Raw genomic sequence first — 26,050 nt, 5'->3', positions numbered from 1 at the left:
ATTGGTGGACAGCGCCAGGATAAGACTTTTCTAAGCGCCTATTGGATACAGGGAGGCGCTAACTGTTTGAAACCAAGGTAACGAGACGAAAACAATTCTAAAAGGAGGCTGAAGGGTAACCATGGTAAGAACAGCTTTATATTAACCCAAATGTTGTTATTATTGTGTATTTCTATTTAAATTCAGTTTAACTAGTATTGTGTGTGCAGGCGCATTACGTGGGTACTACTGTAATACACATTACACTACACTACACTATCTTCCACTCACCACCTGCTAAAGTGGTAGTTCGCCTTTACGTATCGAGTGTCCTATTGTTAGCAACTTTCCAATTGGTCTTCATTTTTTTACCGTATAGTTCAATAACTCTTTCCAACTGACCCCAGCAGCCAAGATCTATTGCTTTGTGAGGCTACAATTTTACTTTTATTGTTACGTCTCTATTATTCATCTTTCTATTCACCTGGTTGCTAGACAGGTCCCGACTGAGATTCCCTGGCATTTCAAGTACACAGAGGCCCACAGAGCTTACATTTGTAGTGTTGTAGTGAATAGGGGGCACATTGAACATTTTGGCTCTTAAAGTTACCAGGAGTGGCCTTTTGGCATCCCTGGTAACCTGAAGGGTGCTGTCTATTCTCAACTTGCTTCATTGCAGGAGATTCCCTGCCCTTACACTTGGACTGTAAGCTCTACAGGGCAGGGACCTCCTTCCTACTGTGTCTCATACCACATGGCACTTACTACCTGTGTATTTATACTTATTTATTGTATTTATTATAACACTTGTCCTCCCTGTGTGTAATTTTATATATTGTAAGATTGTACAGCACTGCATACACTTGTGGTGCTTTATATAAATAAGTTATACATACATACACAGGTTGTCTATGGCATCTTACAGCAGCTCTTGTTTCATTCTCCAGAAACTGCTGATTTCCAATTCTGGCATTTGCTAGGATAAAATGGACCCTAGCTGCTGATATGACTTCTGTTTACTAAACTTCAATTAAACTGACAATAACTTTTTGCCCATTAACACTGTCAATTTGTTAACACTACTTCCATGTCTAGTGAAGCAAACAAGTTATCTTGCAATATGTGCTGTTATTCACACAAGTGTAACGACTAATTACAGAGTTAATTTGCGCAGTTTTGGGGTTAATTCCATATACTGCTATGAATTCTGCAGATTTGGTTGGTGCAAAAGACAACAGTAATGGATGGTTTATGGGAAATATCAATACACTGCATTAAGTAAATTAAGTAATTTTTATCAGTTTATTACCACATTTATAATTATCACTTTTTCACCTTGATGTGTGTTAAACACTGTTGATCTGTAATGTGACATTTACCTATATGTCAACAGTTAAATTAAATCTTAAAAAAAAGAATCAATAATTCTGCTGGTATACTTCACTAAAGCTAGTGTTATTTCTTGTGCAACTCATTATCACACTCTGTTGCACTTTAGTAAACAGATGTCTAAAGCAGGCCATACACACAGCATGTATGGCGAATCGAAAAGGCGACCGATATTGCAATGGCTGCAATTGGGCGAGTTAACACGGCACCCGATCAAAATCTACGTTTAGGGCTGAATTGGCAGGTGAAGGTGGAATCCCTATTGTTTCATTGCAGTCTTGTAAAATTGGGTGCGGGGGCGGGTAAAAAAAGACACGGGTGACAAAAAAGTTGCGCAACAAATGTGTTTCTCGAATTTTTCTCCAGTTTGCAAATTTTTTGGTGAAACGGGACAGATTCACTCATTACTAGATATGGATAACTTTTTTCACCCTAACACATAAGCTAATCCCTTTAAAGGAACAGTAACACCAAAAAATGAAAGTGTATAAAAGTAATCAACGCACCAGAGGTCACCCCTTTAGATTAGAGGAACGGAGCTTCCATTTGAAGCAGCGTAGGTGGTTTTTCACGGTGAGGGCAGTGAGGTTGTGGAATGCCCTTCCTAGAGATGTGGTAATGGCAGATTCTGTTAATGCCTTTAAGAAGGGCCTGGATGAGTTCTTGAACAATCAGAATATCCAAGACTATTGTGATACTAATATCTACAGTTAGTTAGTGCTGGGCGGTATACCGGTTTAACCGGTATACTGGTTTTTAAAAAAAAAACGATATGGTTTTTAAACATACCGCTACACCGGTATGCACGCCTCCTGCTATTTTTCTTCAATTATATCCAGGTTGCGCCCGTGCGCATGTGACGTCAGCGCACATGTGACGTCAGCACGCACGCGACGTCGCTAGGACGCATCGCTGGAGGAACCACAAGTTGGTTAAGTTCTGCTGGGGGGTTGTGGTTGGAGTTGTGGGGGGGTTGTGGTTGGAGTTGTGGGGGGGGTGTTGGGGTTGGGGGGGGTTGTGGGGGGGGTGTTGGGGGGGTCGGGGTTGGGGGGGTTGGAGTTGTGGGGGGGGGTGTTGGGGTTGTGGGGGGGTGTTGGGGTTGGGGGGGGTCGGGGTTGTGGTTGGGGGGGTTGTGGGGGGGGGTTGGGGTTGTGGGGGGGGGGTTGGGGTTGTGGGGGGGGCTTGGGGTTGTGGGGGGGGTTGGGGTGGGGGGGGTTGGGGGCGGGCCACCAATATTTATTATTTATTTTTTATTTATATACCGTCAAATACCGTGATACCGATATAATTTTGAAAAATACCGTGATATAAATTTTTGGTCATACCGCCCAGCTCTACAGTTAGTACTAGTGGTTGTATTTATAGTTTATGTATGTGAGTGTATAGATTGGGAGGTGTGGGTTAGGTGTGCTGGGTTTACTTGGATGGGTTGAACTTGATGGACACTGGTCTTTTTTCAACCCTATGTAACTATGTAACTATAATTAGAATATAATGTACTGCTGCCCTGCACTGGTACAACTGGTGTATTTGCCTCAGAAAGTTTATATAAACAAAGTTGTGTAGCCAGGGGGGCAGCCATTCAAAGGAGAAAAGGCACAGGCACATAGCAGGTAACAGATAAAATACTATTGTATTCTACCAAGCATATCTGTTATCTGCTATGTAACCTGTGCCTTTTCTCCTTTTCTCCATCTTGAATGGCTGCCCCCGTGGCTACACAGCAGATTATTTATATAACTATAGTAGTGTTACTGTAGCAAACATACAACTTTTACCAGTGCAAGGCAACAGTACATTATATTTTAATTACTTTAAAAAACTTTAATTTTTTGGTGTTACTGTTCCTTTAAATATGAATTCCAGAGGCACTTTATCCAGAATACTCCAAACTACAGAAAGACCATCCCCCACAGAGTCTATATAAATCAAAATGTTTTACATTTTAGAAATTATGTCCCTTTTCTTTATAAAAATAAAACAAAACCTTGTACTTGATTCCCTACTAAGTTACAATTAATCCTTATTGGAGGAAGAACAATCCTATTGGGTTTAATTAATGTTTAAATAATTTTTAGCAGACTTAATGGAGATCCAAATTATGGAAAGATCCCTTATCCAGAAACCCCCATGTCCTAAGCATTCAAGATAACAGGTCCCAAACTGTATATTTGTTATTATGATGAAAACAGATTTATATCCTGTTTTGAAGTTCTTGAATGGGTATGGGGAAATGAGAATGTCATTGTGGGAAGTGTGAGCTCAAAGTCTCTTTGTTCTGGAAAAAATAGGGGAAGCCTTTATTTCTGATAGAAGGGGCAGGTGCTGCCACACACTGTACCTCTCTTCCTCCTTTGCTAGCAATTACTTCTGTGTTCATGTCAGTAACTGCTCCTGCATTCCACAAACAGCAGGGAATAAAGGTTGCTCCCTATTGCATAACAAGGTATTTTCTTCCCCACAAATAACTATACCTCTTTCCTTTGCACTAGTGCCCTTTGTTTGTGTGTGCACACATTCCAGAAATTACATAGCTTTTCATCTGCACTAGTCATTGTTCCTTTCTGTCCCCATTTTATATGTCTTCCTTCCTTTTGTGTAATAGTAATTTTATCATGTCTTCCCATGCCTGTAACAGCATGTCTGAACTGGCCTACATAAAGGATATAGCCTTTTCTGAGGGTGACTCTAATTTTGTGTTGGATTCTATAGTAGGTAGGATATGACAGTCTCTAATAAAGCAGGGGGCTTCATGTTTCTTAGTTCATTTGGGTAATCTACACTTTTCATATTTCCGATGTCAAATGTAAGTGCGTCAGATACACTTTTGATGTCATTTTTCCCCACTGATTTTTTCTAACTGGATAGTATGGTGGCTAAGCAGTTTGCACTTTTGCCTTGCAGCTGGTTGCTTTCTTCAAGGATTTTTTATGTTCTCTGTGTGTCTGCCTCTGTTTTCCCCAGTACCTCATTTTCCTACCACACTCCAGAGGTTCCTTATGAAACTGACCCTAGTGCTTGTGTGAATGTGATAGAGACCGCAGAATGTAAGCTCCACTGAGACAGGAAATTATATGACTGATGAACAATCTTTATATAGCTCTGTGTAAATGTGTCAGTGTTTACCAGTAAAGTAGATTAACAATACTCCCTATTCCAAGAGTTAAAATGAATTAACCCTACTAAATCACACAAGAACTATACACATTTTGGAAATCTCCAGTTCTACTACTACTACTGTATCTGTACTACTGTGTCTGGCTTAGAAAGTTGCTGGTATGAACTTGGTATGAATCTTATTTTTCTACTCCTTGTTGTGCTTCTGAGTTTGTACTACACACCTTATACATTGTTTGTCTTTATTAGGTTCATGGCTCCTTGGTACATCAGATGATTCAGTGCACAACATGTTCTATCAGGTCATTACTCTGTTCAGGTTTTGGCTGCATTTTTCACCACTTGCCTAGACCTGCTTGGAAGTTAAGAAAGATATATGTTGGCATTCTGTGCATAAAAATACAGGTTCTTGCGGCTTTCTACAAGCCAGATCATTACACTTGTATCCAAAATCATAATTTTTGTTTAAAAAATGAAGATCTCAATTCCCTTATTAATACTACTTTACTTCCCATCCTCCCAGTTTCATTTCTGTATTCCTTTTATTCTAAATCCATGCTGGAAGCTATTATAACAATAATGGCAACAACAGGAGACACCAAGGTGGAATGATAATCAGGCATAATAAACGATTGCTATAAGGGCTTCGCGGGCGACTAATCTCCCCGAAAATGCCATCCCACTGGCGAAAATGTAAATCGCCGGTGGGATGGCATACGCGGCGGAGCAATTTCCCTGAAATCGCTGAAGTTTCCTCTCAAGGCAATGTTTATGGATTTTGTAAAAAAAATAATTAAAAAATGAAGATCTCAGATTTTATATGCAGCATATACTTGTTTTACATATATTTTATAATCCTTAAAAACAGTCCTAAAATTTTCTGGGTATTTCTCTGTGCTCTGTAAATAGAAGTTTCAGAAATATTAATACTGTCAGAAGAAACAAAACAAAGACACCCCCTCCCGCTTTTGAATAACCTTTAATTAAAGGGCTGAATGAACTACTGACTCACTTAAACATTAAAGGGACTCTGTCATGATTTTTATAGTGTCCTTTTTTCTTAATTATGGTGTTTACATAGCAAATATTTCACTCTACCATTTAAATGTTATTTTTGAACCATCAAATGTATGTTTTTAGCTGTAATATTGGTGTGTAGGCACCATCTCAGTGCATTGTGCCTGAGTCTGAGCTTTCAGAAAGAACCAGCGCTACACATTAGATCTGCTTTCAGATAACCTGTTGTTTCTCCTACTCCCATGTAACTGTAGGAGTCCCCAGCTGGACTTGGATTTCTTCCTACTAAGTGCTATTCTGATATCTACTGGGAGCTGCTACTTTCCCATTGTTCTGCTGATCGGCTGCTGGGAGGGGGGGCGATATCACTCCAACTTGCAGCTCAGCAGTAAAGTGTGACTTGAGTTTATGAGCGCACAAGTCATATGGCTGTGGCACCCTGGGAAATAAAGGATATGGCTAGCCCTATGTGAAACTTCAACATTTAATATGCTTTTTATTAAAAAAAAAAATGCATTTCAGTGCAGGATTCTGCTGGAGAATCTCTAGCAACTGATGTGTTTTAAAAAACATGTTTTCCCATGACTGTATTTCTTTAGGAATTCATTTTAAAATGTAAATACATTCCTGTCTTTTATTCACTAAGGCCTTTCATGCTTAGCCAACAGCCATAGCTTGATCCTTTTAAACCATTACTACCACAATTATTGTGTTACATATTTTACATAGATTTTACAGAAGCGATGATAAACCAAAATGATTGAAATCAAGTGCTTTGGCACTATAGCAATGTAAAACTATCAGTAATCAGTGCCATAAATCGGAAGCAAGTACAAAGCCTCTTACATTGGTAGAGTCTGATATAATTATAGAAACATGTTACTTACTTTAACAGCAGTTGATTATGATTCACAAAAAGTGTATGTTTTATTTTAGGACAGTGATGGAGAGAGCAGCCCGTGGGATAGTCCCTTGTCCAGTGCCAGGGATCCAGTCAAAAGGAAGGAGCAAATAAGAAACAAGGTAATACAACAAGGCTAATGCTACAGTTATCTTCATAAAGTCTAATTGTAGGTAGGCAGATTTCCTACTGTTCAACCATTGTTTTTACACCACCTACACCAGTTGCCATCTTCTGCTTTACACCTTTCTCTCTTTTCACTCCTTACCTCTAGAATTCCATCCTCAGATTTTTTTAGACTCTTCATTAGTCTCTTGAAATTCTCAAATTCATCCTCTTCGAGCACTGGCTGCACAGTATCTGGTTCCGTCTTGGCACTTATGGGTAAATGCTCTAAGAGCTGTGTATGTACATTTATTAACCTTGTTTCTGTGTGAGCAAGTTTGGGACAATTGTTTGTAAAGTCTTCACCAGACTGGATGTTAACCATATTAACATATAACCATCATGCATTGAATTATTGAAAGTTAAAACTATGTTTCCTGAAGTTACATTGGAGCTAAAGTTAAACATTTTCATTGATTTTCAATTATTTGTAAATGTAATTGCTATTAAAAGGGGCAAGTTTCTGTTTAATGCAAGGAATTGGATTCTTGACTAAAAGAGAGCTGACTTCTACTACATCAGAACCATCAGTGCTGAAAGGAATAAACTAATAGTTCAAGATTTTAATAATATTAAGATTTCAATTGTGATTACATTTACAAAAAAAAGTCAACTTTCATACATTTGGAAGTTGCATAGAATGGGGTTCCCTTTTTGAAGTTATTTTGCTCTACATTGCAAAAATCATTTTCCTGTGCAGCAAGGACTCTCTTATCACTGGAGTTCTGCTTTTGCTTATGTATAATGTCAGTTTTTGCAGTGTTGATTCTGTGTTCTATTGGTGTGCTACTATGAATATTGTGTCCGACAGGCTCATCAACTACAACCACAAGGCTTTTGTACCTTCCTATTTTGTTTCTGTGACTTTGTTTCTGTGGCTTCCTAAAAAGACAGAAATAAGCTACAACAGATTTCACAATTTAAACTTTTACATCTACAGTTTGTAATTTATTCCATACATATAGAACTTGATTGGTGGGACGACCACAAAAGCCAATCATTTATTAAACAGTCACAAACATATCCTTTTATACACAGACATACAGTAGATTGCCATTGATATCTTATAATAACTTACCTAGAATAATGTAAAATTTGTAGGGGCAGCCTCTTCTCAGTTAGGTCATCCCATAGAGGGGGAGAGCCTTGTTTATAAGTTTTTTTAGGGTAGCTGCAGAGGGCAGCTTTCAGAACAACACTAATGCTTTCTTAGCATGGTTTTTTTACTAAATCTATCAGGGAAGCCTTGGGGGATTTGATATTTGGCAAATGTTCTGTTTTGTAAGGGGGTTATAATTGGGCAGGTCGAAAAGACATCAAAAGTAGTCCTGGGTTCACCCCACATTTAAATCAAAAATAATATGCTTTATTTATATGTGGAGGCATGTTTGTGTGTGATGCTTTCTATGTATTGTATAAGGGCCATAGGAAGATGCCCACAATTAATCTAGGCTACCGTGGGTGGCTAATCTTCTTCTTGACTCTTGACTAAGTAAAACAATTGTCATTATGTACATCATATTTAACTCTAACTGTAAGGTGAACATCTCAAGCTTTAAGGGAAGTTCTTTTCCATTTTTGTGAGTATTCCTACTTATTTAGGGACATGAAAGGGTTCGAGGTTATTGTATGTTTGGCCACATGTTATTTCCAGGGTGTTACATTTATTTTTGGGTAGGACTACTGGTTCTTCTCAGTAAAATGTCCATGTTTTGTTTTATACCTTTCATACCTCTGGACAACATTTGCTCTAACTTCAGATATAACTCCTTTAACTCCTTTTCATTAATGAGTATCTCTTGAGTAAAATAGAAAATCACTACTTATGTATTGCTGACAGTCATGATATTTTATTGCGTGTGTCTGCAAATGCAGAGCCAGTACATGACACTGACAGTGGGTAACTGCACTATGGATAATAGTATGGATATGTTCCCTTAATAAAGCTATAAGTCAATAACATCTTGCCAGTTTACAGTAACTGCAATTTTTGAAAACACATGTACTCTGACAGCAGAGAAGAACCATATTGTAACCTTGTCTGCACGTGATATGCTTTTTTTGGATAAAAAAAAAGTCCTTAAGTTTTAAGTCCTATGCATTTGAAGTTGTTTGCCAAAGTAGTAATTTTAACATCCGTCTGTATTTTATGTACATATTGTAAATAAATGTTTCCTGATGTTATACAACATAGTTTCTTTCTTCTAACTTTAAAGGAGAAGGAAAGTCATTTTGGTATTTTACTTTCAATAGATTCGCTACATTAGTGCCACCTAGAACGCTATATTTATTCTGCAGAAAACGTTATCATACATGAGTAAAGAGCCCTAGAAACTTTCTCTGTTTGATTAAGATAGCAGCTGCCATTTTAGCGTGGTCTTCTAGCAATTATAGCTCAGATTACACATTCCCAAGGGTGGGGTCAGTGCGTTTTATGAATTCTTATGGGAAGGGGGGAGAGAGCTGCAAACTCCTGAAATGACACCTGGAATGAAGGATTTTTCTGTGAGAGGAAGTAAGATACCCTAAGAACATGTTTACAAAACAGGAGACAAGAAATCCTATGTTGATAGAGGACTCAGTGCAGCGTTTCTGTGAGCGCTTATGGCTGTATTTACATAGCCCTTTCTGATAAAGCTTACTTAGTTTTTACCTTTCCTTCTCCCTTAAGTTACATCTTTTAGTTTTTCTCCTTTAAGTTACATCTTTTAATTTAGTCATAGGCGGATTTTCCATAAGGCTAGGGTAGGCTAAGCCTCCCCAAACCTGCTTGGCACATTAAAAAAAAAAAAAAAACCCACCTTACTCCGTTTCTGCACTGTCCTGGAAATGAGTTCCTCAAGCCCGTTTTGCTGTGCTCCGATTGGATCTTTCTTTTTCTGGATTCTCCAATCAGAGCACAGCTTCCTTGACAGACAGTAAAATTGACCAATCAGAGCACAGATGCACACAGGGATCGGGAAACAGTGCAGAAATGAAGACTGAAAAGAAGAATCTGCAGCTGTAACTTTACCTAAGAACCAACTCTCAACTTTTGCTGCAGATTTCATCCCACAGGTACTATACACAGGTACTATACACAGGTACTATACACAGGTACTATACACAGGTACTATACCCAGGCACTATACCCAGGCACTATACCCAGGCACTATACACAGGCACTATACCCAGGCACTATACCCAGGTACTATACCCAGGCACTATACTCAGGCACTATACCCAGGCACTATACCCAGGCACTATACCCAGGCACTTTACCCAGGCACTTTACCCAGGCACTATACCCAGGCACTATACCCAGGCACTATACCCAGGCACTTTACCCAGGCACTATACCCAGGCACTATACCCAGGCACTATACACAGGCACTATACAGTTCTAAAGAATCACTAGCTGACATTAAATTGTTTTTTGCCTGACCTGACATCTATAATAATATATAATCTATCCCCTACCCTAACACATGGAGGGTAAGTTAACTCTTTCCCTCTGAAAAAGCTCATTGTGTGTTTATATATTTGCTGTTGTTTTTTGCACTTACTATTTTTTTTTTTTGTCATTGTTTTGTTCATTTATAGTAAGTTACAGTGGGGCCAATGCTGTGTATCAGTGCCAGTGTTATAGTGCCAGGGCCTGAATATCTGCCATCTGTACCCACTGCTTCTCACTGTATATAATGTGCTGGGTTTGTAAATACGGACTGCGTCTCACTGTATATAATGGGGAGTCAGTACCCACTGCCTTTCTTGCTATAAAACTAACATAAACACATCTAAAGGGGTGGTTCACTTTTAAGTTAACCTTTAGTATGTTATAAAATGGCCTATTCCTAGCAACTTTGCAATTGGTCTTCCTAATTAATTTTTTGGAATAATTTGCCTTTCTCTTCTGCCTCTTTCCGGATTTCAAATGGGGGCCAAAAATATTGCTCTGTGAGGCTACAATTTTATTATTATTATAATTTTGTATTACTTATTTTTCCAAGTAGGCCCCTTAACTATTCATATTCCCATCTCTTGTTTAAACCACTACCTGGTTGCTAGGGTAAATAAGACTCTAGCAACCAGATAGCTGCTGAAATACCAAATGGAGAGCTGCTGAAAAAAAAGCTAAATAACTGAAAAAACATTAAAAATAAAAGTGAATTCGAATGCGAACTACCCCTTTAAGCTAACTGATCACAAACACAAATGTTTGCAGATCCCCTAACAGAAGTGCACGTATGAATACTTTTACATCCTAAGCATTTTAGGGTAAAAAAAAAAAAAATGCACCCCCACCCGCACTTTTGTACAGTATCCCTGGGAGTCAGTGGGAACGGCAAGAGGTAGTTGGGAGGTTAATTTTTTACACCAGCAGCGAATCCACTAAGTGTCACATTAGCTATAGGTCAGTCTGTGTATGGGCCATCTTTAGCCTCCCCAAACAAAAAAGTCACCCTCCGCCTATGAATTTAGTCAAATATAAAATTCTTATTATCTTTTATGAGTGGCATCTACTTTGATGCATAGTAGGTCAGTCCTAAGCCTTTTGGTTTTAAAGCAACTTATAGGGGCTGATTTACTAACCCACGAATCCGAATTGGAAAAATTCCGATTGGAAAACGAACATTTTGCGACTTTTTTGTATTTTTGCGATTTTTTCGTCGCCTTTACGACTTTTCGTCAATTGACGTGACTTTTTCGTAGCCTTCGCGCCGAGTACTTAAGTTTCGGATTCATTCAAGTTTCGGTATCGTGACTTTCCTTGGGCCAGGTTGGAGCTGCAGAGTGCCATTGAGTCCTATGGGAGGCTTCCAAAATCATGCTAAGTCTGAAAGTTTTGCCTGCAGTTTACGAGCGCTCAATACGAAAAAGTCGCGACAAGATACGAGCAAATCGTAATGGCTACGCGACTTTTTTGTAGCCATTACGATTTGCTCGTATCTTGTCGCGACTTTTTCGTATTGAGCGCTCGTAAACTGCAGGCAAAACTTTCAGACTTAGCATGATTTTGGAAGCCTCCCATAGGACTCAATTGCACTCTGCAGCTCCAACCTGGCCCAAGGAAAGTCACGATACCGAAACTTGAATGAATCCGAAACTTAAGTACTCGGCGCGAAGGCTACGAAAAAGTCGCGACAATTCGCGCAAGTCATAACGCTACGAAAAAGTCGCGACATTTTGCGGAACAGTCAGAATGGCTACGAAAAAGTCGCGACAATTTACGAAAAAATCGCAAAATACCGATCATTACGAAAAAAATGCATTCGGACGCCTTCGGACTGTTCGTGGATTAGTAAATGTGCCCCCTAGTGTGGGGCACAAGAGTAGTGTGAGTTTCAAGAACTTAACTTATACTGCCTAGTATTTATAAGTAGTTTATAAGTAAAGATTTTTCTCTTCATTTTAAGATTCCAAGAACTAGCGCTGGGTCTGCAGTGGACAGTGAAGATGAAAACTCCACAGCAAAGAAAAACATTCCTCCTGAAGATGCTTCTAGCACCAAAGAGAATGGGTAAGGCTGTATCTACCTTGATGAGTGTATAGTCAGCAAATGTGGCAGCCTCTTGGTTATAACTAGCATTGTACAGAGCTAGATATTGAGGATAAAAATTAAGCCAACGGATGAAAGAATCAATTTAACATGTACCTATCAGTAAATATTACCCTTTTACATCTTATACCTTGTGTCACCATTTTGAAATGTTATGTGCGTCACATAGAGAGAAACTGGTTTCCCAAAAGAAACCTATAGTCAATATTATCTCGTAAATGGAAAAAATATAAATTCACAATCAGTAAATTATATCCCTTCATTCGACAACAACAATAATAATAATACATTTTGGCTGGCCAATCTACTTAATTAAAATTATAGTACATTAAACATTAAAAATGTTATAAATATGTAAAAACCCTCAATTTTACCAGTATCCCAAATTTGTGCTACATAGTTATGACTGCTTAAAATTCCAGTCCAGTCCTTAGATACATTAATAAATCCATTAGGAACAAAAGATTATTAAAAATCCATATCTCAAAAGATTCTAAACTTATACAAACTGAAGCCTCCAATCCTATCCCCGGGTCTCCCATTGTGGGGAAACTCCTATTTGCCTAATTTCCAACAAATTGCCCCATACCGAGTGTGGCCACAGTGGGGCATACGCACACTGGGAGATGTGACCAATGCTGGGGCCCTGTTACCTAGGAACCAGATCAGACACACAGACACAGGAGAGCTACTACCCTGGTTCTCATATTTACAATTCCAACAGGCCTTCCGACACCAATTCCAAAGAACTATAGTCCCCTTCGTGCTCACTAGACTTGAATCTACCCTCTGAAATCCCTCTTCCAAAAAGCTGATCACCACACTATATTCCCTGCTCCTCTCCACCCTCCAGTCTCCCTTCCATACAGCCCAAAAAGCCTGGCACCAAAACATACCGGACCTAAACAGTGAAGATTGGGAGGAAGCGACAGATAGGGCCTATGACTATCTGATCTCCACAAGAGACAGATTAATCCAATTCAAAATTATACATAAACTCCATCTGACCCCGTTACGACTATATCGAATGGGAATCCGTGACTCGTCTCAGTGCCCCAAATGTGATGCCCCAGAGGCCAATTACTTTCACTTAATGTGGTCATGCCCACAAATAAATCACTTTTGGAACCAGGTCCTAGACCACATCCAAAACACAACATCCCTACCTAAAATAATCAACCCCAAGGTTTGCCTGCTTGGCATTGTGGATGACACTATTCCCACAATAGCACCACGCATCCTCTATAGAACACTGCTGTTTTATGCCAGGAAAACCATCCTCTCTCAATGGATGGCACACTCTCCCCCAACAATTGCTCACTGGCTCAATCTACTTAAAACCCTCCTGCCGTTGATACAACTCACCTACATAGCAAGAGGATGCCCTCAAAAGTATGACAAGGTATGGGGAACATGGGCTGAAACCATGGAATGATGTCGCAGGGTCACCCTTGGGAACCTGAACCCCCACCGGTAATCCCAACCCTTCCCTCCTGTAATAGGAAATTGAACACTATTTTGAGTAGGACATCATTGATTATTTAACCTAATGTAACACTTGTATCCTGGCATGAAAAGAACGCGTCTGTAGAACCAATGTCAATGTTTTATGATGTTTATGTTATTCTATGTTATAAATGCATAAATAAACACCTTTGAAAAAAAAAATTCATATCTCAAGAGTAAATACACTTGGAAGTTTATGTACAGTCCAAATACTCTCCAGTTAACTTGTTAATCCTGTTGTCCAGATTACTTATAGAGCAGAAAGCAGGACCCAATACTTTTACCACCACACAGGGTCCTCCTCCTCCACTTCGCATACACCACTATCCTTTCTTGATAACCGCTCACTTGGGTGAGCTAACTGTGAAAACTAAAAATGTATCTCTGCTTCTGTCAGAGTAAAAGATTGTCCAGAACACTACCTTGCTGTTTCACCCTATTGAATGCACTATAAATGGCTAGAAAATAACTAACTTTAAGTGCACCCTTATATTTCTCTCTCTCTATGTCACATACTGATCACATGAAAGGAAGTAATGCAGCTCTAATTGTAACAAGAATAATGTGTGGGAGTAAAAGACACAGGTCTGTCCATTCATTGGCTGAAGTAACCTAACATGGTTAATTGCCCTTTGTTTGTGTGTGAGCACAATGCTTCATGTACGCCAGAGGGCAGACTTTATTGCTTCAGCAGTTCACAAGTAATTTCAATACTGAAGGCTGGAGCCAGTAATTATTGCCACTTATTAACAGTGTTATTTAACATAAAATTTTATAGTTTACACAGTGCTAAGCAGGCTTTCTACATTATTATGTACACCCCAGGAACATTTTCTAAACACACCCGTGCTTTCACTCCATGTAGAGTGTGTGTGGTCAACTATACTAACTTTATATGGATTTATATGGAAGCAAGCTGGCCAGTTAATACAATATGATACCATGGTTGGTGCATGCACACAAAATTTAAACCTCAGAGTCATGCTGGTATCCGGAAGCTGAAGGATCTCAAGTTAGATCTTTCTTATTTACCATACACATTTGTATAAGTTTTCATTTTATCACAGTATTTTAAAACTTTTTTCAGGCATCCTTAAAATATAATATAAAAGGTATTACATTTCTTGCCCTATTTTGTTATTATTCAGCTCATTTATTAATGTGGAAGTGAATAACCGCAAAATCTCTCCGAGACAAGAGCAGCAAAGCCATCCAAATTCCAAGAAACCAAACCTAAAGATTAAGCATCATCAAAAAGTGCCATCCTTCCATGACTTCAAGGAGCCTGGTAGGTCAAGCAAAGAACAGAGAGCAAAGTGGTACAGCTGATAAATTCCATAGTGCTCATTTACAATTGCAACATGCAGCACTAGGCACAAAACCCAACAAGAAAATTAGCAAGCATCTTCTAGTGCTCATCTACACAACACCTTTAAAAAACTAAATACAACACAAAGGGCATGTAGATTGTAGGGATGTTATGAATCCATCATTTTTGGATCCGTCGAATATCAATTCCACAACAGATTTGGCCGAATCTGAACACTAATTGGAATACAGAAACCTCAATTTAACTTCTGATCATTTTAAGTTTCCCGCGTTTTACACTTTTTTGTGGTCCTTCTACTGTATTTAAATTTAAGAGAAAAGAATCACATGATCTGTAAACAAAACTTTTACTATGTTCAGTTGTCCAGAGCTATAAAGTTATGTTCCAATTTAGTTTGGCAGAACAGTAATTATTTGATCCACTTGGTGGTATTTGTGAGTTCTAAATTCAGTGCATCCTTAGGGGCTGATTTACTAAGACACGAATTCGAATCCGAATTGGAAAAATTCCGATTGGAAAACGAACATTTTGCGTCTTTTTCGTATTTTTTGCGTTTTTTTCGGCGCCTTTACGACTTTTCGGGAATTGTCGCGACTTTTTCGTTACCAATAAGATTTTCGCGAAAAACGCAAGTTTTTCGTAGCCATTACGATTCGCTCGTATCTTGTCGCGACTTTTTCGTATTGAGCGCTCGGAAGCGGCGGGCGAAACTTTCAGACTGAGCATGATTTTGGAAGCCTCCCATAGGACTCAATGGCACCCTGCAGCTCCAACCTGGCCCAAGAAAAGTCACCATACTGACACTTGAATGAATCCGAACGCTACGAAAAAAATCGCAACATTTTGCGCAACTTTCGGAATGGCTACGAAAAAGGCGCGACTTTTCGCGCAAGTTTTAACGCTACGAAAAAATCGGCAGATTTTACGCAACATTCGGATGGCAACGAAAAAGTCGCGATAATTTTCCGAAAAAATCGCCAAATACCGATAATTACGAAAAAAACGCAATCGGACGCATTCGGCCAGTTCGTTAATAAGTAAATGGGCCCCTTAGTGTAGAGGCATTGCTGAGAAGGGGACAGTAAAGACTGACTAGATTATTTCAGAAACAAAACAGCATTAAATTATTTAATCAATTAAATTCTGTTTACAAAGTTTCTTATTTCTATTTGATTAATCTCATATAAAATTAATTTTCATGATAGTTCCCCTTTAAATTAAGTTAAAAACACCAAACCATTATGCATTTTTTAGAACTGACAAACCTTGTAAATAAAGAGTAGCAAACTAGCTGCCGTACATGCTGCAATTTTGCATTCTTCCCTGCAACTCTTACCAATCAGTGTCGGTATATTTAATTGTCCTTTCCTTGACAGTGTAATTTAGTGTTACAATGAAAGCTTGGGGTTTATGCAATACTTCCGACTGCTGGAAATGACCACAATTAAGGTGGCCATACACGGCCGATTGTAGCTGCCTATATCAGTCCCTTGGACTGATTCGGCAGCTTATCAGCCTGTGTAGGGGCAGCAACGACTGGCCTGCCCGACCGATATCTGGCCTGAAATCGGGCAGATAGCGATTGGGCAGGTTAAAAAATTCAGTCGGATCAGGGACCGCATTGGCTCGTTGATGCGGTCCCTGAATTCCTTGCCTGTTTAGTAGCAGTAGCAGCTTAGTAAGCCAGCTTAACTGTGATACATTAGTTGTAACATTTCTCAGCAGCTTTAGCCTTCAGATCGTGCTATTATTTACAATGTTGTAGTAAGATACAGTACATAAGAAATCTAAATTTCATACATTTTGCAATGCAACATTGATGTAACAAAGATCACTATACATTTTGGAATAACAATGCTTTGTTGTGATATGTCATGTGGTAATGTTTTTAAGCTACACATGAAATGGAGGTACCAGATCAAGGCTTTGCGGTAACCAGGAAACACATAAAGGGATCATCGTACATGATTAGTTCCCCAGAACATAGTGTAATAAGCAACAAGCAGCCAGATGATGGTGAGCAAGAGGTTTTTATTGTCACAGTTACTGGTTGTTTCCCAATCTGTTTAATACATGTAAAGACGTGAAAGTGAAAATAAAGCATTTTCAACAAAATGGAATTCCCCCAAATATCACCAATTTACTTAAAGGAAAATATGACAAATTTGTCCAAATCCAGGCTGGTGAATTGCTATCATAATGACAGAGCAGCCAGTTTTGCATCTCATTTTCTATGTCATCTCCTCTATTCCAATATCCCACATATGTCAATTCTTTACAGCGAAATGTCTCTGGAGAATTTTCATAGAAAATTTACACCAGAAAAAGTTCACCAGACTTACCTTGCAACAGTGTACTTACATGTTTAAGTAAATAAGAGAAGTTTTAAATATACCTGGCAAATTGAGGTGAACTTTGGTGAAGTTAGAGAAGGAGATAATTCACACTAGAAAATATGCCCCAATCTATTTTGCCAAGGAAAAGGTGTTATAGCAACATGGTCACAAAAAAAGCAGTAGAATAGACACAAACATCAAATGATCAAAAATAAGAATTACTTTAACTTCTATTTTTTATTTAAAAGAAACACGTTCTTGGGGAGTTCCAGCCAGAGAAAGAGAGCCCACTAGTGGGTCCAACCAAAAGCTAAACAGCAGTGCGGCTCTTTATGAAACAGTATCTGCTCCAGACATCACACAGACACTGACAGAAAGGGCAGCTCAAGTCAGAGGAGCACAAGGTGTGTTTTATGTGTAATATCTACTTCTTAATCTGTGATCTGAGTGGAACAAAAGTTCTAACTATGCTGCTGCTACTAATTAATTTGTTCAGCCTGTATCATTATTGGTTCTGTTAGTCTGGCTTGAGAAAAACAGAATATGAATTAATAGCTGTTATATGCCTGTTCTTTTCATGCACATTTAGGGGCAGATTTACTAAAACTCAAATTTATCTCATTTTATTTTTTTTAAACTGCAAATAAAGTAATTTCCACAAATGTCAGACATTTATCAAAAAAGTGAAAAAGCATATGTGGGAAAAAGTCACAGAAAAGTTCCATAAAAATAAATCATGAAATATCAAAAAAACTCGAAAAGTTTGAAGGAAAGAAAAATTTTCCAGGAAAGGGAAAGGACACCTGCCATTGATTTCTACATGACCTTGACAGGTTTTAGTTGGAGAGTTTTTGGATTTGGAATTTTCGTGGAAAAATGCATAATAAGTCCCGGAATAAAAAGTTGTGATTTTTTTCAAGGTTTGCAACTTTTTCAGTTAGTTAATGCCCCCCTTAATCAAACTGAAATATAGAGCTCAGTAGTGATGCATCTCTGATAAAAATGCAGGAGGGATCAGTTACCATAGCAATACATGAGCTGAAATCTGCTTCAGGGTTAGAATCAATTGTTTCTTTTTTTGTCACAGCAGTCATTTTATTGCTTTTTTGTCATCTCTTTCCAATTTCTTCTGTCGTTCTGTGTCTGGATTAGTGATGCAGACTGTCTGGATTAGTGATGCAGTGTGTACCCAAGACCACCCAAGTGGTCTGTTTGCTTTGGGCAGTGCAGGGTCAAGATCCCAGTACTTATGTCCTTGCTGCCTTACCCTTTGCATCTGCATCTCAGCATTTCTCATGAGGCTCGTCCCTTTGCGAAATCACTGTTAGGTTCATCTTAAGTATGAAATACAAGGAGCTAAGCTTGGGTGACTGCTGTTCTTTCAAGGGCAGGTTATGCCTGGGGTTGAGGTTTTTTTGGCCTGTGGATCACTAATCTGGATGTTTTTGCTTCTATTTTCCCATTCAGTTTATCCATTTTATCCAGGGCTTGTATTCCATACTTGTACATCCTATATATAGAATTTGATTTATGATTCCATCTCCTTGTCTTTAACTCTTTTTACCAAAAACTGCACACTGGTGTATGTTTTTACCTACAAATAACCTCTAAAATGTGCACAAAGAGCTATGTTTCCTTGCAGAGATTCATATGTCGAATACAGATATGTCTGGCCATGGACAATGTGCCAGAAACACAAGTGACTTGTTGAAGAATGAGAAAAGGGATTTCTCTGGTGTTCCGGGTGTTGGCGAAAGAATGTGGAATGTAGAACATGGAACAAAACAACACGATGTGAAAGGGGCAAGTGTGTGAATTAAAGGCCATGCTTATGTGTTTTCTTCTCTATTAACCCTGTCTACCTGTCACCACTCCTAATGTTATTAAACAGAAGGTGCCCTGGCACCCATGAGAATTGGTGGGGGGGGTTTTGTGCAGAGTTCACCTGTCCCTTTTTCACTTTTCTGGTTCAACTATAGATTTATTTATGTCCCAGGTCAGTGAAGCTAATTCTCAAAAGCCAGAATATGGAAAGGTATTTATTTTCTATTTTACCTGTGAGAGGTAATAGTTTCAATTAGATATTGTTAGAACTTTCTAGGTATATAATTCAACACCATAGAAAATACCTAAAATATTATACTCAGATTTGAAGTTCTAAGCCCTGTTACTGCTAATAACTAATATTTTAAATATTTTTAAAAACATATTTTTACAAATGTTATGAAAATATAATATTAATCATAGGCTTCCACATGTACTGTATATGGACAATCTTCCCCAATTGCTTTTTATTATATTATACCAAACTGCTTGCTTAGCCAGTGGTTTGAACAAACAGATCTTAGAGGAAGCACAGGGTAGACGTGTCCTTTTGCTTGCTGATAATTGAAAACCTTTTCTAAGCTCCAGTCAGAGGCATTGCTAGACCAGCACAGTCAATGTATCCATAAACAGCTGAACAATCGGCCAAGCTGCCCTACTACTGTATATTTTTTCTTCGGATAACACAAACAACTAACGTTAATGCTTTTGTCTGTTTCTTCATCCTGTAGCCTCCAATGTACTTGAATTATGGCTGGAATATGGAACCGGTGTATACTGACCCTGAGAATGCTCAGCTGAAAGTGAGCCTGGTGACAGAAACTGTACCTTATAAAGATGAGCTGTAAGTAGCATGTGCATTTGGGTCTATATAGTCGGTATGTTTATTTAAAGTACAGTACAGAAATTCTTCACTGTAACATAAGTAAAATTATTTTTTGCCAGGCTGTGTTGGAAAAATAGGCAAATATATTGAAAGAGCAAGTTAATGTCTTTTCAAAGAAAATGATTTTTAGAGCTACAAAAATTCAATTTAACCTGGGTGCATCTTCTGATTTAGCTGTTTTAGAGTCAGGAAAATAAACTGAAAAAATGGGGGTGTTTGCCACCTGGATCAGAAATCCTAAGCAGGGTTTGGTTAAGTCTTTATTGATGCATGCTGTCCATAAACTACATCTCCCACTATCCCCTACCTTGTCAGTCTTCCTGACCACAGCTGTGGCATCTTTGATCTATTTATAAAGCAAATAAGGAATAAAGTGGGGTTTCTGACTGATTGACTAAGAGCAAGGGGACACTGAGCCTTGGTTCTGCTGCACTCTCATCCTGTGTTTTTTAATCAGGTAGAAAGAAGCAGATCCACTCTCTCCCACAGCTCTGTGTGTCTGCACTGACAAGTACAGCTTCCTCCTGAGTGTAGGTGCATGGAGCAGAGATTGGCCTGGGCTTTGTGTGCCCTTACCCTTAAAGGACATGTAAACCCCCCCACACAAAAATTTAATCAATGAACAGCCTCTTTGAAATCTTTCAATACCTGCCACTCTGGTTGTTCAAAGGTTAATAGCAAGGGTGCAGCATCTCCATAATCACTTAGATTTCCTTCTCCTCCTGTAACCCACTCAGCCCCCTCCCTTAGGAACTTGATTTGTCTTCTGGCTTGTGGGCATACTCAGTTGTTCTAAGCTCCAGTCCAGCAGCCAGTGGAGATGGCATTGCTGGTTCCCATAGAAACTCTGCTCTAACTGTCTGCTTCAATTTTTTTCTCCTAACTTCCTCTCCTGAGCTCAGCTCAAACAAAGTAAGACTTTTATCAGACAGTTGTGCCTGTGTGAGCCTGTATTCTTGATGAAATGTATGCTGAATAAGGGTCTGTGTGTGTATGATGTTTGCAGATTTAAATGTATCTGATTATGTATCAGAGGAAAAATGGCCACCGGGCAAAAGCTGCTATTTGCTTTAGGAGAATGTGATGGTGCTGGCAAACGGAGGGGATATATGCAGTACAAATGATGCAATTTGGGTGGGGGAGATGTGCCCAACTGATATGCATTGTAGGCAAATTTAGGCTTTACATGTCCTTTAAGAGGTGTAAAGAGTTATACTTACTCCTCCAGGTGAATAAATTATTAGGTCTGGATTTGCATTCTGAAACCTTAAGGGAGGACTGTTTACTTTCAAGGGGTGGGGTATATTGTAGATAAGTGGAACTCTCAATATTTTCTAAAGTATAGTTTTCTAGAACTACTGGAAAGAATTAGAAAAAAAACTGTCAAATTATGTTTAAATTATTTTTTAGTAGACTTAAGTTATAGAGACATAAGGATCCTTTATCTGAAAATCCCCAGGTCCTGCACATTCTACATAACAGGTCCCATACCTCTAGTAGTACTAGCAATGAGGTTTAACCTAACACCTTATATATTATGTTGTAACCATCTTTCAGGCACATGTATCAGTTTGACTACGGCCACCGACAGTATTACCAGGCTCATAAGGATCCCAATGAAGCTTTCATGGAGAAACTGGCAGACAAGTAAGGCTATGAGCTAGCCATTTCCCTATACTAATTATGCACATATAGACCTATATGTAATTTATTGGAATTTCAATACTTTTTACTTTTTGATTTGATCTGCTTTTGGAGTTTAGATTATTTTTTTTCCTACACATTGGCTTTCAATGCTTAGTGCAACACCAGTTAAGGAAACCTCCTTCCAGGCCCTCCCCTGCCATAAGGCAAGTTGAGAACCTTGCCAGTTACCAGGGGCGGCAAAAAGCTGCCTCTGGTAACTTTAAGAGCTGAATTTCCGTTTTTAAAACAGAAATTTGGCTCTGCTTGTGCAGAAAGAGCATTAGTGTTCTCTGCACTAGCAATGTGGCCCCCCTTGACCCACTCTAATGCTGAAGTTTAGAGCGAGAAGTAGGGGAGCGTCATGGGGGCAGAATAGCCACTGCCTCCATCTGAATCTATTTCAGATTGAATGTGTGATAAGAGACCAAGGTAGGCAGGCCAGCTGGGCAATCTGTGGAGTCTGGCAAATGTCAGAGGGACTGCTTTAAAATGTTTTAGACAGTCATTATTTAGTGGGCCTCTATGCACTTAAAATGTCAGGGGCTATTTTCAGTCTCAGTCTAGACCTGAATGGAAGCTCATTGTTAATGTTTCATATTGATTGGCCCTCCTCTTAGCATATTTTTTATTGATTTTTATTTATTTATTTTAATCATTTACATTTTTAATTTACCTCTTTCCAGGAATTTAAAGCTACCTGGTTGTCAGGGTCACTGACCCCAGCAACCAAAACAATAGATCACTGTAAGGCTAATTTTTTTATTTTTTTACTTTGCTTATTTTATATCAGGCCCATCCATATTCAATTTTTATTATAACTTGTAAATCTGAAAGCAGTGCCCTCATTTCCTAATGTATCAATTTGTTTGTAAATTATGTAATCTTATGTACAGCATGTTAGTGCTTTATAAATGTAATAATTATGACTTAAAAACTTCTACCTATTTGGACCCAAAAAACTGTAGAATCAAAAAGTTTAAAAAAAAAAAAAAAAAAAAAAGGAAACACAAAAATGTAATAAACTGCCTAATATGATATCACTGTGTACATCATAGGAAAGGTTAATTTTAAGAAATGTACAGATTTAAGGCAGAATTTGGGCTTAATTTGCTTGGGGCTCAAAAAAATAAAAAATAAAACAAGACATTATAATAGGTTTGCAAATGGTAGCTAGGTGAATATGTCATAACAGCACCATGAAAAGAATGTAAACGTGTTGTATTACTGTAGCAATGACTTTTTGTCAGATCTTCATGTTTGTATGTTAATGATGGCAAATATGTAAATGTTAAATTGCCCTCCCCCCCCCGGTTTTCCTTTTGTAAGGACACATGATAGGAAGGGTAAATGCAGTTAATTAATAATTCCCCCCCCCCCCCCCATGACTGTGGGGTTTTTTGTTTTGTTTGGCGACTGAAATTTGTTTAAATCAAAATCACAAAAAATAAAACTCTAACCACCTAAAACCTTTTAGATATAACAGGAAAAAATCTCAATCGGTAAAAATGCAATAGAAAAATAATCAGCAGAGCATGTTCCTAAATGATCGATTTCAATGATGTTACAAAGACTGAATCGCACTAGAGTCATGAGGTTTCTGATCGGTAATGTAAAATTTTTGATTGGGGACAAACAATTCATCAGTATCTAACTACTATATTCCTGTTTAGGTCTGAAAAACTGATCCTGCGATGCTGGCGAGAAATATTTGGCTTTCTTCGGATCTTGGCTGGTTTGGTTACTATCTTTCTTATTGAACTAATCACTTTCCTTGGAAAATACATTTTTCAGGTAAATAAATCAGGAGGTTAGACTGTCTCTGGCTTGGAGGCTATAGGGAGACTAGCAAAAGGTGTGGTGCTATGCATTCATTTATGTAAAAGGTTTAAATTGTAAGGCAAGAATGTTTGTTTAAAGCAAGGCTGAAAAGTGTTACTTTTTTAACATATAATACATTTTCAAAAATGTTTAATTTTTAAGCAGGCAGCTAAATTAGGCCTAATAATATCCAAGTACTGAGGTTATGCAGAGAAGAGCCATTGGACAAGTTAGCAGTCATAAAATCTTTTAAAGCCCTTGTCCTCAAGCTTAGAATTTTATGTTTACATTTTTATCCCTCATAATACTACCAGAATGCAACAGATGGAAAGTGACGTGCTAAGTATGGCCAGCTTACTTTCCTTACACAAAACATTACAACAAAACTGGGTCACAGGGTGGCAGAGTAATAAGAAAGGCCCATGGATGTGGGACAGTTAGTGGCCGTTTTTAAATGTGACTCCTCTATTGTGCTGAACTGTAAAGAAAATAGATTTGCCTAAGGTGAGCATAAGGACTAGGAGAGAGTGCATAATGTGATCTATAAAGAGTAGCACAGAAATGCCAAGCTTTGCAGTGCTGGATGAAAACTTTTTACTTTATGCACCATTTGACAGTGAGCCAGAAGAAGAGACTACAGGTATAAAGGGAAGGATAGGTAGGTTTAGATGCAGGTAAGATGATGCAGGCAGAAGCAGCACTAATTATGTATTGTAGTGAGTGGAGATGGGATACTGGGAGACCATTTAGTGATAGGTTGCAGTAGTTTAAGGATACAAGTCTGCATACATGTATTAGCAGGAAAAGTACAAGCATAGGGATGTCTTGGTCAGGGATCTACAGTATTGTGGGCTGCGAAGGGAGGTGTCTAAAGTGACAACTAGAGACCTACTTTGGGAAACCAGATGTAGGGAGATGTTGATTGTAATGTTACATGGAGGGTGGGGGCTGGGATTAGGTAAGTCAAGCTGTGTCTCTGCACTCTAAACCAGTTTAACAGATGGGTGCTGAAGTCAAAATATGTAAATACCTATAAACAGAACCAGCACACCATTTCACAGAAATTCTTCTATTTAGTCATTAACTGTGTGTCCCAATGTTTAGGACGTTGGAACAAAGATCAATCGTGCATTAAAAACGCATGAACAGCCTATATATATATATATAAGCCCTGAGAAAGGTCCCAATGGGGACCGAAACGTTACGTCGGCTGTTTATGCTACTTTGAATACATGTTTTGATTTTTCACAAGAAATCCCGGAGTTGCTGGTCTTTTTTATACTATATATATATATATATATATATATATATATGTGTGTGTGTGTAAAACTCTATGGATAGTATGGTTTGCATTGCAAGATAATCTGGGAAAAACAGCATAAGTGTAAAGTATTGGATACTGTGGTATACTGATAGTTTTACATCTGTAAAAATTACTTTCTCCTAAATATTTCAAACTCTTGAGCAAATAACTATGAGGAAAATATCTGTGAAAATAAAACTGGTCCATGATAAATTGTTACACAGTTAGACTTCGAGTGTAGCTAACAGTGGCCTGTATTGCAACATGTCTGTTTGGTATTAAATTTCTGTCTGTAAATCTGTCAATATTTTAATATATCATACTTAATTTCCTTTTAGGTTCTATTTGTTGGGTTCCTGACTGCCCTGGGTGACCACGTGGTAAAGCCTGTTTTGGTTGCACTATTTAACCACTTCTTGCAACCTTTGCTTATTTTCATTTTCAATATACTATATAGTCTTCATAATTTATGGTTTCCCATACTGGATGTGTTGCGTGGAATAGCTCAGCAGATAGCAACTGTTCTGCAAGCTTTTCGTTTAGTTGAGGTACACACAGGAGCCAAATGCGTTACTCCACATGTTCAGAATGTGTGAGCAAGAGACCTTGGCCCACATTTACTAATAGCAAGTGCTGTGCAATTGACAGAAATAAATTTGGAATCCATACTCTGCAAACCTATGATTGCTCACACTTTACAACTTTGGGATACCATAAAACATAGATACAAGCTAATACATCAACATTCAAACCTAACACCAATCACACACAATATCATATTGCTCACTGGTCTGCTGCCCTCAATCTATATAAACTGAAGGGTAGAAAACACATTTAATAATGACCAACAGAACTCAGAAGAAGCCAGCACCAATAAACACTCAAATTCAATAGTTTAGACACGCTGAGGAGTTTCCAAGTTTGTCACTTCTAAAGACAGAAAACATGACCAAAGACACAGAACCACCAATGACTCCCTTGCAAAGTCTATGCTTGGTCTCACTGGTTACAAATGTTATTTCCATTTTATATAATATTCTTCTAAACACAAGAGACAACCCATCTCTTTAAATCAGCTTGAAAAGCAGAAACAAAGTTATTGTTAACTGATGAACAATGGGAAGAAATGACAATTTATGAATTTGTGAATTTTTTTTAGCAATTTTTTACCAAACTTGAATGTTTTTTTATTTGTTAAAAAATGGAACATAAAAAACATGATCAAATTAAACCGTGAAAAAAAACTTGAATGCA

At 38.3% G+C, this 26,050-nt stretch overlaps 1 protein-coding gene across 3 annotated transcripts; it reads left to right on the top strand.

Annotated features, from left to right (window-relative positions):
• Window positions 1-31: 31 nt before the first annotated feature.
• Window positions 32-26,050, top strand: LOC100490973. 3 transcript variants are annotated; one of them, XM_031899093.1, is made up of 11 exons: window positions 32-124; window positions 6,439-6,525; window positions 11,965-12,068; window positions 14,762-14,901; window positions 16,837-16,959; window positions 17,528-17,683; window positions 18,922-19,082; window positions 19,835-19,947; window positions 21,547-21,636; window positions 23,346-23,466; window positions 25,135-26,050. In XM_031899093.1, the coding sequence occupies exons 1-11, from the start codon at window positions 122-124 to the stop codon at window positions 25,390-25,392; spliced, it is 1,356 nt and encodes a 451-aa protein (XP_031754953.1). In that variant the 5' UTR covers window positions 32-121; the 3' UTR covers window positions 25,393-26,050. The 3 variants fall into 3 exon arrangements, with proteins under 3 accessions (XP_031754953.1, XP_031754952.1, XP_031754954.1); XM_031899092.1 differs by lacking the exon at window positions 32-124 and adding an exon at window positions 4,740-4,787; XM_031899094.1 differs by lacking the exons at window positions 32-124; window positions 16,837-16,959 and adding an exon at window positions 4,740-4,787.

The sequence above is a fragment of the Xenopus tropicalis genome, chromosome 3, assembly GCF_000004195.4.
Source record: "Xenopus tropicalis strain Nigerian chromosome 3, UCB_Xtro_10.0, whole genome shotgun sequence".
Classification (NCBI taxonomy): domain Eukaryota; kingdom Metazoa; phylum Chordata; class Amphibia; order Anura; family Pipidae; genus Xenopus; species Xenopus tropicalis.
Note: the sequence above shows the minus strand (reverse complement) of the source record. Positions and strands in the feature narration are given on the sequence as shown.

Excerpts from the sequence above, each read along its gene's own strand:
- LOC100490973 (XM_031899092.1), top strand. Across the intron at positions 6,526-11,964 it reads AGGAGCAAATAAGAAACAAG|ATTCCAAGAACTAGCGCTGG; the intron begins GTAATACAACAA and ends CTTCATTTTAAG. Across the intron at positions 21,637-23,345 it reads ATGGAGAAACTGGCAGACAA|GTCTGAAAAACTGATCCTGC; the intron begins GTAAGGCTATGA and ends ATTCCTGTTTAG.